This window comes from Ambystoma mexicanum, chromosome 10, assembly GCF_040938575.1.
Source record: "Ambystoma mexicanum isolate Mex_15411 chromosome 10, UKY_AmexF1_1, whole genome shotgun sequence".
Classification (NCBI taxonomy): Eukaryota; Metazoa; Chordata; class Amphibia; order Caudata; family Ambystomatidae; genus Ambystoma; species Ambystoma mexicanum.
Genome location: NC_090932.1, coordinates 691739078 through 691751647, shown reverse-complemented (window position 1 = coordinate 691751647; position 12570 = coordinate 691739078). Strand labels below are relative to the sequence as shown.

At 43.6% G+C, this 12570-nt stretch overlaps 1 protein-coding gene across 1 annotated transcript in view; it reads left to right on the top strand.

Moving 5' to 3' along the window:
• The window catches only part of FBXO36 (F-box protein 36), a 260891-nt gene that overhangs the window by 93700 nt on the left and 154621 nt on the right, over window positions 1–12570 (top strand). Inside the window, exon 2 of the mRNA XM_069618305.1 lies at window positions 4173–4281. Within this exon, the coding sequence (XP_069474406.1) occupies window positions 4173–4281 (109 nt within the window). The remainder of the gene's footprint in view (window positions 1–4172; window positions 4282–12570) is intronic.

Sequence of the window (12570 nt, the reverse complement as noted above, 5' to 3'; positions counted from 1 at the left end):
AACAATGTGAATGTTCGATCTTCGCTCTCGGTTTTCAAAGTCATCTAGTTTGAGCTCCATGTCCCGTTCCTTTTGCTCTAAATCTTGGAACCTTGCCTCGTATTGCATTGCTGTTATGTCCCCCGGCTGCTGGTTGCTTTCTACTGCTTCCATTCGGTCCTCCATTTTAGTCATTCTTGTCTGCAAGTCTGAGACCGTCTCGGTGAGGCTAGTTTTAATCGATCGGATCTCGCCGAACAAAAGCTGTATGTCCGATTTGGTGGCGCTGTCCAGATCGTTCCCGGGGATCTCAGAAGAACTTTGAACCTCTTCCCGGTCCATGTCGGTTTGTGCGCGGCTGTATGTTCTCAGTCAATAGTATGCAGGTTCAGCTTTTCTTCTGGGTAGTGTGTATCCTTTATAGATGGGATACCGAAGTATTTGCTGAGGAAGGCTGCATTTCAGAGGAAGGCGGGTATCTCTGCACTGGCTCCCTGTAGCTGGATTAAGTTCAAAACCCTCTGCATTGTCCACAAGGCCTTCTGAGGCCTTGGCCCTCAAAACTTCAACTCTCACTTACTAAATATCTTCTTTCTGAAGCTTGTCGCTCATCCGCCTCCAACTCCCTCAGGGTCAGTCGCTTCTCCAAGCAACAAATTGGTGCTAGATCTCTTTCTTCGGCTGGGGCCTCCCTCTGGAACAGCCTCCCTGCCTCCCTGAAACTTGAGGAGAACCATCTCTGGTTCCGGAAGCACCTCCAAAACCTTTCTCTTTGCTTCTGCTTTTTCTCCTCCTCTACCCTGCTGACCTCCTGGCTGAAACTGAAACTGCACTGGTTATCTGGCCACCCTCTGATCTCTGGCCCCGGTCCCCTGCCCCCGCCAGTCTCACCTGCCCTGCCTTCCCGGCAAACCCCCGCACTTGGGGACTGTGTTTCTGTATCCCTAACAGTCCCACTACCACCTGATGTCTGCACTTGCCTTTGCACTTTAGGATTGCTCTCTTTTCTCCCCTCTGTTCCCACTCCCTTGCCTCGTCGCACCTTGAAACACTTGTGTATAGGCGCGTTATAAATGCCATGTATCATATATCATAAAAGAAATTAGTTATTCACCCTTTTCTCAAGGCTGTATTCTACCAAGTTAGGTCTGCGTAGCACAGTTTTTGTTGTGAACACAACACAACACAGCAGGATGTTTCCCAACGTTTCAGCCACTTTAACTTCTCTGAGGATGTGGGGCACTATCCTCCCTACTTTCGTTATACTACTTTCGGGATTTAGCTGATCTTTTGCCTGGGGGACATTGCCGAGGGTGGTGTATTGACCTCTGTGCGCGGCTCAGTATGTGGATGAGTGAACGTTCGGTGTACTTCCTGTAAGGCTTTACTCGCACTACGTAGCGATGTGTAGTTTTGTTCGGCAAAGGGGGTTGCCCAGGTTGTGCTGATAGAGCGGTTATTGCCCTTGGTATCTCTTTCTGGTAATGTGGTGGGTGCCAACCCACAAATCTCCGATCTTTAACTCCCCTGGGGGCCTTCCTATTTCAGTCCAAACCACGTTACAGCGGGAAGGAGAGGCAGAGCGCAATCCCCGGAGGCGCGTCCTTATCTGTGCTGTTACATTCCCCAAGGCAATGTTAATGCGGGCGCCCAGGACTTGTAATGAGGAGTTCTCTGAGTTGTGGACCCACTACTAGTGGTCCGGTGAGTTCTCCTGAAGCCTTGTGTAGACCGTGTGATTCTGTTCCCCCCCCCCCAGGTTCTGCCCTCTCAGGTTCACAAACCAAGAGGAGTGAGAAGTGTTTTCACGGGCTGCTTCTGAAGTGTTGGCCGGCATGGGGGTCATAGAAGTTTAACTCCTCAGTTGATCTCTGTCGGGGCGGGGGGTAGGAATGGTGCAGCGCCATCTAGGCAACATCTCCCACGTCAGTCATGCTGCGTATCCCCTGGAGGGGCCACTCGGGGGAATCTTCCTTCAAGCCTGCACCGAGCTGTGTGGTTGCTCCGCTCACAGCACCTGCCGTGTGCCCCCGGGGGATTGGAGCATGTGTTGTATTGTGCAAGGGTGACTGCCAGAGCAGAGGGCCGATCGAGGTGGTGGGGGGCAACCTACAGCGCTCCCCAAGCGTTATTTTCTCGGGCCCCCAACTATCATTACCAGCAGCGCCTCTTTACCTCGGTCAAGGAGCAGCTCTTCTGGAAGGTGGACCGAGGTGTTTGCTTTCGCCCAATGAGTCCACTGCTGGCACGGGCAGCTAGCCGTTACGTCGCTGCAGGGCTCCCTTAGTGTCTGCCATCTTGGTGCATTCTTATTGGGAACGGATGCTCAACTCTTCTGGGTCTGTTCTCCCACAGCCATTCTGCGGTTTTCCATAAATCTTTGCAGCATAATGCTCAGGAGCAAAATCGTACGTTTATAATGTCAGATGTTTTTCATTTGCCAGGTTCTCACGCCGTGTGTTCGGGCCTGGAGAAGGAGACGCCGCTTTAGGCTGCCATCGCGTCTGCACCCCCTGGTGGTCTCCCGTCAGTTACTTTTTAAATGTTTAACGTTGCAATCGCCTAATGCATGAGCCAACACACCTGGTCCACTAAGGTTCTTTTCTGTGCCCATTTTGATGCTGTCACCCCATGCATCAAGCCTAGACATGAAGGGAGGAAATCTCTTATGTGATCACAGAACCATGGGTCAAGAACCCTTAGATGACATGCTCTTTGAAGGGGCTAGTGGATTGGTGACAAAGATCTCATTTAACCAAGTCAGAAGGTGATTTGCTTTGCCAAATGCCATGAGTGAAGGAAAGTTCTGAAGAGAGGGACCAGGTGAAGAATGCAACTAGCCAAGTGCACACATCACCACTTAACAGAGCAGCGAGAAGAAACCAGAGCAGAGGGTTAAACTGACTCCCGGTGCCAGATGCACAACTGTGCCATGGCAGTGAAACATCAAGTACCTAACTAACAGTAAGAGTTATGAAATCCAAACAATGAAACTGTTTCTCATTTTTTATTTATTTTATTTGAATTTTTGTTCAATGCTGGCCTTACCCAAAAGGTCTCGGTGCGCCTCTCTCTTAGAGAAAAGGAAACACCCTGAGCCGTTCCCGACAGGCCAGAGTGTCCAGCACTGAGCAGGAAAATTGGTGTACTTCATATAAATGTAGATTATGGGTTAGTTCTTGACTATTCACTAATGTGGAGAGCGCTGTATGAAAGGGTTCCATGTGACCTTAACAAATCCAATAATAACAATACTTTTTTAAACGATTTAAAATAATGACAACATTTCAGAATTATTTTGTTTTTTAATTAAACCCCTCCTCACCTGTTATAATCCCTTACTCTACCCCATATTACTTTGATCAAATAATTCAATTTATTTTCGTTATTTAGGGTTCCTAAGTTATTTGTTATTGTGGGTTGGTTAACATCACTGTATACCGTATGAAAGGTGCGAGTCCTAGAACACTGGTGCGGACGTATTACTAATGCTGACCCCATTTTTTAATTGACAGTCAGATTTTAGGCACAGACCTCTTGGAAAGTGATTCCATTGGAGGCACTCTCATTCACAGTGCAGAACACACGTTTTAAAGTTCTGAACATTTATTGTCACTTGTATAGTGACAATATGTAACCACTTCCTTGGAAAAAGCTCCATTGCAGCAGGAAAATCAAATGTTATTTTTCTGTTCAAAATGGATAACTGATTGTATAAAATTTATATTTGTTCTTTTATAGCACGCTTAATAGCAACGAGTGGTTTCGGAAGCACGGAATTGGGATTCGAACATGTGTTGCGCTGTGTTGTCTTGCTTCCAAGACAAACGTGTTGCCCCTGATTTATCCTTCCTCCCCATATAAACTGATAGCCAAATTGTGAATATAGCTAAGAGGTTTGCAGTTCTATGCAGCCAACTAAAAGGATATAGATTATTCTATTTAAATAAGTCATGGTCCCAACCGGAAAAAGATGGTGAAATAAGTCTTGTTGGTAAGCATAGAAGAAATACTAGAGTTTTATGGTAAAATGAATGAAGAAATCCAGTAAATTCATTATTTCGAAATATGTCCCATCAATAAATTCACTGTAAATGTATGAATGTGCATGTTCTGTGAATGCCGACGATTGCGCTCTATATACCAGTTTTGCCACACACACTACTCAAAATGTTTGTTCATTTTAAATACAGGTGATTTTGAGATGGTGGAAAATCTCTCTCCGAAGTGAATTTCGCGATGCTAGACCAGGAGAGTTTAGAGAATCCCATCAGGACTTCCTGGATGATTCATCACTTCAAGGTATGAACTGTAAGGTCCCTAGTTACTTGAAAATACATGTGGTGTAAAAAGGTTTTTATTACCATAGTGGTAAAATGTAATTCTTATGCATTGATTGGTTTCAGCCATGACTACACAAACTCTGCACAAAGCTGGCTTATCCAAAAACATAGTTTATTTTATTTGTGAAGGACTTAAGACTCCAATTATAATCCTGTGTTTGCCTGAATTAACACATTCACAGAGTTGGAAAAAAGACAAAATGTCAAGAAGATTAATTTGAATAATATTGAAGATGGTGTGTTTCTGTCATTGAAAAACAATATGTAAAGTTCACTTCAGACAGACCAATTATTTCTATAATAGTGATCATTCACAAAAAAAAAAGAAAAAGATTTTCCAAGCCAGTCAATTCGTATATTTCTAGGCAACTTCAATCTCCAGTACCTCTCGATACAAAAATGAAAGCATTCTTCCACAACCTATTGTCATCACTAGACCTGAGACAACATTGCCAGCGTCGGCCCATTCCAACGGTAGCATTCTTGACTTGGTGATCGCAATTCCCACCTTCCCACCATCAACCCCTTCTACTGCTATTGTCAAGTGACTGTCATCCCAGTAACAATTTTTTGCGTAACACTTGCTCACTACAATAGTCAACTAACCAGTCCTTCACATGTTTCCCACTAAATCTACTTGTTACTACTAATTTTAGTAGGTCACATATAGGCGATGGACAATGAGACCGGGTGCAAAGCGGTTCACTTTATTAAAGTAAAGACCATGCCCCTCCTAGCTATTGCTATAATGAAGAGTCCCTTTTGCTAGTCAGGATGCCTTACTGTGATGAATCAGAGGTATTCATCCCAGAAACCCTTCCCTGGACCCCTTCTCATTTGGCCAGGGAAAGGCAGCTGTTACCTGATCCCGACTCTTGGGGTGGTTTTAGCTGGGAGGATCATATGGGAGGAGGTTCAGGTCAGGAAGATTAGCCGAACACCCTGAATGATTTCACCAATGATCCTAATGTTTTGATGGCTTATTGTGGAGTTGAAGATTCTGAGATTGAAACAACTAAGAACATTATGGACTTCAAGTCCCATAATGCTCTTAGTAACGAGGTAGAGGGATGCAGATGTTAAGGATTTCAATCAGGCAATACACCCGTGTCTCGCCTAGCATTTAATGCACAGATGAAATACTCATTTATTGTGTCTAAGGGTTCAATATTATGAATGATATACCACTCATATCACACCCTTCTCAAAATACCCCTCAGGTTAGACTGGACCAGGAATCGGGCTTGTTGGTAAAGGTATTATTTCTTTATTTATTTAAAATGCAAATCAAATATAAGTTTTAATATACGGGGCAGCAATCACCAATGTGGTGACAATACAAATAAGAAATTAAGTAAGGTAATTGAATTCACTTTTGAGCAGCACAGAAGATAAAACACAGAGAGAAGAACAGTTTTAGTTTGTAGAAAGATAGCGTTAAGTTAATATTCCTCCTGCAAAATTCTCAATTCACAAATGAGCAATTCTACACAGATTTAAGTAAGCAACAGGTATTCAGGAATAAAAGAACAGTACAAAGTTTGTATGCAATCTTCCCTCCCCAAACAAGAGCGAAAACCGTTTTTGGTATTTTTACACTTTTAAAATGACAGTTGAAAATGGCTTGGGAAAACAATGAAAAGTATGCAAAAATCTTTAAGTTGATATGAATTCCTATGGGAGCAACTCTGAACAGGTCCTAACAAACATAAGCTACAATATGAGCGACCGTACACACTTTAAATCAAAAAGGAAGTTTGGAAATACTTTGAATGGGAAAACACACATGTAAAACCTTTTTGCTCTATGATTTTTAATAAAAACGGGTCAAATAAACTGTTTCACAATGCGTAGTTGTGGATGTAGCTGAAGGTCTTAGGTTTAAGTGAGAGTTGAAATTAAGTCTCTAGCTATAAAATTGAAGAAGTTATGCAAGTTTGAATGAGAGGTGTTTTTGAAAATAAAGGCGAAAATGAAAACCGAATTCAGTTTATACAGTGACAATTATGCTCTAAACTAGGATATTCAGGCTGGTTACGAGTTTAAAACACAGTAAGCCCCAGACTGATCCGGGGAAACCAACCCCAGCACCTCCGTATCTGCCTTGGAGGACTCGGTCGGATTACCCTTGGGATGATGTAAGGGTTTGGGATTTTCACAAGACAAAAGGATTTTCAAGAAATTATCACTATCACAAGAAATCAAAGCAAGGTTTCAAGACTGGTGTGACACTATTAAAAGTTCTTAAGTTAGAGAGGATGTGTTATATATTGGGATAGGACAAGGCAAATATACTATGGGTTGCTATGATTCCTGTTGATACTTACAGTCCACTCTAAATGAAGATTGGACCGTCAGGTTCTGGTCATCACGGATCGGGTCTACAGGCAGCAGGGCACATCTGGCAGAATTGTCAGCTGGGCGGTTCTGGTCAATTGGACTGCACCTCAGATTGGATTGACCCTTCTGGTCACTGTAGATTAGCGGGATGGCGAGTTTAAGCAGGCAAGCGTGAATGGTAGCAAGCCAAACTGGATCAGAATGATTTCCCTGAAGTTTTTGGGATGGTTCAGGATTTGGGCCTAGCTGAAAAGAGTTCAGCAAATGTTGATGCCCTTGGTTTTGCAAAGTAGTCTGGATCAGGACAGGATGAAAAGATCTGAAACAGGATGAAGAAGTCCGGAGCAGGGCGTCACGCGGAAATCAGGATGTGGTCAGGAATCAGTGTGTGTGTGTTGTGAGGTTCCCATATTTTGTTTATGGTAGGGGCAGAATTCCAATCCACACCCACACAGCTGTGATTGGTCAAAGGCACTTGCCTTCTTCTGGTTGGAAGCCAGGAGAGCTGTCATATTTTATGTGACATAGGAACTCCCACAGTTATTTGGACCAAAATGTAACTTTCCCACAAATACACATTTCTATAATTATGCCCTCTAATAAAATCAGACACATACATTACATATTTTGTGGGTTACATTTCCATCCAACTCCTACGTCAGTGAGAAATGGCTTTGTCTTTCTGTGGAATTGTGTTCATTTTAATCATAAAAATTTGGCCTAACAATTCCTAATTCAGTACATATCTGTGCAATCACCCCTAGAACACGGGTATACAATATTATCTTTGCAGCATTAATAGTCTTGGCGCAATTAGTGTTTCTTTATAACTTTTGTTACTTATGCAGTACCAGGTTCAATCACGTCTTCAAAGACAGCACATAACATTAGATTTACAACCACCAATTTTTAGATTTATCCTCCTTCATGTGGCAAAGTTAAAGATATTTAAAGCTTAATTACAAATGGGCATTTAACCACCAAAAATCCTTAGCAGTTTGTTTTACTTTTCTTTCACTTGGCAACAGCTGTCAAATTCCTTTGATCACAGTGGGGGTCCAGAGGGAAGTTTCCTGCCCCTCCCCTGTAGGGATCAGTGTTCCAGCTTGCCATTGTCTTTAGCTGAGTCTCAGACAAAAGTCTGATGGGTTCTTTGCTGCTGGGAGTTTTTAGCATACACAGGACACTTAAGCCTTTCCTGCCAGTGGGGAGGTGTCAACCATTCCCAGGATGAAGCTGCCAGCTCAGAATTAAATATTTAATTAACTCAAGACTGGGTTTTGACTTTAGGTTACCTACATCTTTCATTAACACATATAAAATGCACACAGTTATCAGTGTATTTTGACATTAGCAATCCTTTGACTTTTCTTCAAGAATTAAACCTTTAAACCAAAACATGCTTTTAAACAGGCGATTTTGCACTTTCTTCATGGAAAAAGCACCTTGAACTGAGTCCTTTTTAAATCTAATTTTCTTATGCAGCACACACACATTTAATTCAGCATTATTTCTGTCCTTGAGTGCTGGGATTTGTTTGCAGTCTGTATGTATGTATCCAGCCTTTGCTTCGAGGGCTCTCTGCACAGCTGAAATTGTTACATGTTGCCATTTTTAGCTGCATTTTTCCTGTGGAACTGAAAACAATGTTGCTGGGCTGCCTTTTTCATGAAGTACATTTCTTAGCTGCTGTCAGTCAGTGAGGCCCGGCTCCTCTGAGCCACCTGGATGATCTGTAATTTCAGTACCCCTTTAATTTCAATGATTCACTGGAAAATGAATGGATGTAGCGCCAAAAACAGCACTTTGAAGGTTGCAAAGCTGCATTTAAAAAAGCATTTTCGGTTGTTGGCTCCATTCTGTGGCCTTGCTTGCTGTTAAATATAACTGAACCCACTGGCATGCTCCTGCAGTGAGAATTCTGTTTTCACCCCCACTTTGACTGTGTGTGGCAGGGGCGTGCAGCCTTTTGTGATTGTGACCCACGCGCAGTTTTGCAGATTTTTGCACGCACAGGGGTTAGCGCATCCATTTTTGGCTGTTTCTTTCCCCATTTGTAAAGTGGTGCAGTGGGGCACCTCGGCATGGGTAAAATATCCCACACAGAGTTGCTAGACCAAAGTGAGCAGTTTAGTTGTAACAACCTACAACTGAGCGGGACCTTTTAAACATTTAAAGGCCCTTCAGATGTAGGTAAATGGGGAAGCAGTGGGAGCAGAAGCTGTGCGAGCAGCATGAGCAGAAGAAGAAAGAAGCTGGGACCGACACGTTGCTAGCAGCGGTATGCTGTGCAGAGCAAATGGTGAAGGTTGGTATCCCAGACAGATGCAGAGGACGTGCAGCGGGAAGTGGCGTGGTGGCCGGATATCTCAGAAGAGAGAGAGTGGCTCTCTGGGCCCTGCATCTTGCTTCGGTGAACCGTTGTCACCGAAGCGCGTGTGGAGCAGCGGGTGCTCCTGTGACAGACGGCGTGAGCAGAAAAAGGCGAGGCAGAGCCGTCAACTGTCGTCGAGTGCCCGACGAGCAAGGGAGCAGAAACAGCGAGTCCACTGGAGCCGCCACGACCAACCCAGTGAGTTGGCCTATGAGAGGTAACACTGGGGCGCTCCAAGTTGGACCCCTCAGTATAAACATACATTTTGAATACCGAACTAATACATTGAAGAGAGTAGGAGAATACTATAACCAGTATTGCCAAAGTCAAGAGGGAGCAATATCTAAGCATAGTAAAATAAATCTTCCAAGAGGGAGACATTGAGCAGGAGAACATTATAACGTGTATTGCCAAAGCCAATAGGGGGCAACAACTCGCCAAAGGGATATCCGTTGAAACGGCAGGACAAAGGACGTCCTTGTATAAAGGATCAAGGGGGAGAGCAGTATAACCTGCATTTCCCAAGGCAAACTGATACATATGAGAAGCATTGTCCTTTTTGTACTGTGTACCTATGAAAGAAGTTGTGATCCAAGGTTGCTTCAAGTCAAGAGATTGAATCAAGAAGCAGTTAGAAGTCGTGACTCAAATGTGTTGACAGCTACGAGATTGAACCAAGCATCAATTGTTGATTTTATCTTTCCCCATTGAGGATTAAATGTGGAAAGACTGGAACAAACCTCATCACAAAGTACCAATACTAGTGATAGGAGTTTTATCCTGTTAGGAGAGTATGCAAGGAAAGGGACCATTAGAAGTTAGTCCTGGCAGGCGAGTGGACCAGGAAGAAGATTTAAAGTGGTAGAAAGTTGTGGTGGGAAAGAAGTGACCAATTTGATTTTGATGAACTGTTAGGTAAACCATCCTGACAGAACGACGTAGCATATGAAGAAGAAATGTGAAATACGTGATTTGCTTTCAAAGTGGTGAATAATTACATTGACAATTTGTTTGACATCGGAAGATAATCCTTTTTGGTTTATTCAGCAAAGATTATCGAAGTTGTGATACCGGTTTTCAAGATGACCTTTTGTTTGAACTGAATTCGTAATCATAGCCAAGACAAAGCACATTTTGGAACTGTGCATTTTACTTGGCTAATTAAACTTTAATTTGGGTTTGAAACATCCTGTATTGATCCAGGGGGAAGGGCATCCAAACTGGATCACACAGATTCTTGTTTATTGTGTTTTTGAATTTGAGTTATTGTGTAAATCTCACATTGCCAGACATTTCCTATTTGTTTTGTTGTATGTACAGATATTTTTGGACGTTAGGTCAATTTCCTTTGGCCTTAGTTTGTTGGGTTGGGAAATCCTTATTAGGCTAGGGAAAGATACACCTTCATCTCACCTTTTAACAATTACACAAATCAAAATCGGTTCTCTGTCCAGACCTATGCAATGGTGCTAACTGATCCTGCCACTAATAAAGGAAACCAAAAACTTAACCCAGAGAACTGTTCTTTACTCCCTTTCTTTGGTTTATTCTGATTGATGCGTGACCCCCTTCCCAACATTTCCTTTAGTTCTCAGGCTTTTACCTGCTCTTACAGTTCTCAAATAGCAATTTCTTTAGTTTTCAGTATAAACAAAAGAGGTTATAAAGGTTATTAAACCTATACCCTGTAGCTTCAGTTCTGTTGCCAAATAAGTAAGCGGGAGCTATTCAGTTTTGTGGGAGCGAGGGGGGGTGGGGGGCAGTCGGACTAAGGCAGCCCCTTGAGCTGTCGTGGCGTGCCTCGTTCCACGATTGACCCTCTTTTAAATTGGGTTCTAAATCTATTTATATTCATATTTGTATTGTGTATTTTATATTGTAGCGCATGTTTTTGTCTTTTCTTGTTATCTTCTTTAGTGTGTTGGTCAGTACATCTGTTTATATTTCCGCAAGGTGCTAATTGGCCCCCTAAAAGGCTGTTTATGCAATTGTCACTTCTCCCCCATATATATATCCCCATAGTCCTATGCCTTTTTATTTATAGGTGTACAAATGGGTGCATGCTTACCTTGTAGATCTGTGCTCCGGTACATGTAAAAATTATTTACACATACTCTCTAGGGGATCCATTATTACCCTTTTGTAAGCATAGTGTTTTATCTCTTTTCATTTATTTTATTTGTTTTATACTCTTTTTACCTCTTTTTTTTAACTCGGGCTACATAGTGAATGTCTAACATTCTGATCAGCCTGGGGACTGAGTGTGTTTGAATAAAAGCCTGAGCCGTTAAAAGCTGTTAAAAGCCAATATAAACTTATCGCCCATGGCTCTTATTTTGATATTTTTTCTGATCCATAATAAATATGGTAAAACAGTCCAAGGATGATGGTGGCCCAGGGAAAATGGACACTAGTGCAACAAAAAAAATGGAAGCAATCTAGATCCCTGAAACCTGTGGTAAGGATCGCAAGGGCCAGACGGCCAACCTCTCAACTGTTGCTGGATATTTATCTAAAGAACATGGCAGGGAGCCAGGGTGGTGCAGTAGGACACCGACTAAAATGGCCGCCTAGGTGAAGAGCTGCGCTATTTCAAATATCCTGAACTAAATATCCTGCGGGTTGGGATGTCTTTGGCTGAAACTCGTTGGCATTGGAGGAGCGATTCATCAGCAGTTATGAGCGACATAACTTTGAAAACAACTCTGGGGAAACTTCTTGTGCTCTGCACTGAAGCCAATGACCTGCCCACCCCACAGCCATAACACAAACCTGAGGCTGCCAACAAAATCCTGACGGCGGGGTGTGGGCCCTCATACCGCACGATCACTGCGTTCAGCAGATCCGAGCAGCATAACTTTGCAAACGGATGAGGGAAATATCTTGTGCCCTGCATAAACGCGTGGCGTGAAGCGGGAGAAACCTGTTACCTGCCCAGTCTCCAGCTGAAACACAGACCTGAGCCTGCCAACAATATCCTGACAGAGAGGTGTGGGTCCCCATCCCGCCCGATCACTGTGTGCGAACAGTGTACCCCGACACAGACGAAGGGGACAACACGCCAAGAAAGTAACATAAATCCATCTGAAAAAGGGACGTGTGGACACCACTTCAGTTAACAATACACGGTCACCAGGGTGGTGGCGGGCAGGGAACCACGAGCCTGCATTCCCCACAGCCGCACCGGAGAGGCTGCAGGACCAAAGTAACTCGCATCAGCGGGGGACAAGGAAAGTGGGAGGCAAATCCTTGTCAATCGGAAGAGCCCCCGGCGGATGGAACACACTCCCAAATGCCGCAGAAGAGGCCAAGCATCAAGCGAGAGGTAGAGCCCACTGCCAATATCACACGCAAATCCCTTAACTAGATCTATCTTAGATTGCATGGGGCAGAAATCTTTAAGATAATCGGCGCACAGGAGAACACGGCGTACACAACAGTGTCTGCAGAAACACCCACAAAGGCAGATTTCTGCCGTGTCCTAAGGTTAAAATAAGCTCTACCAGGACACGGCAACGTAGATTCAAGAAAATA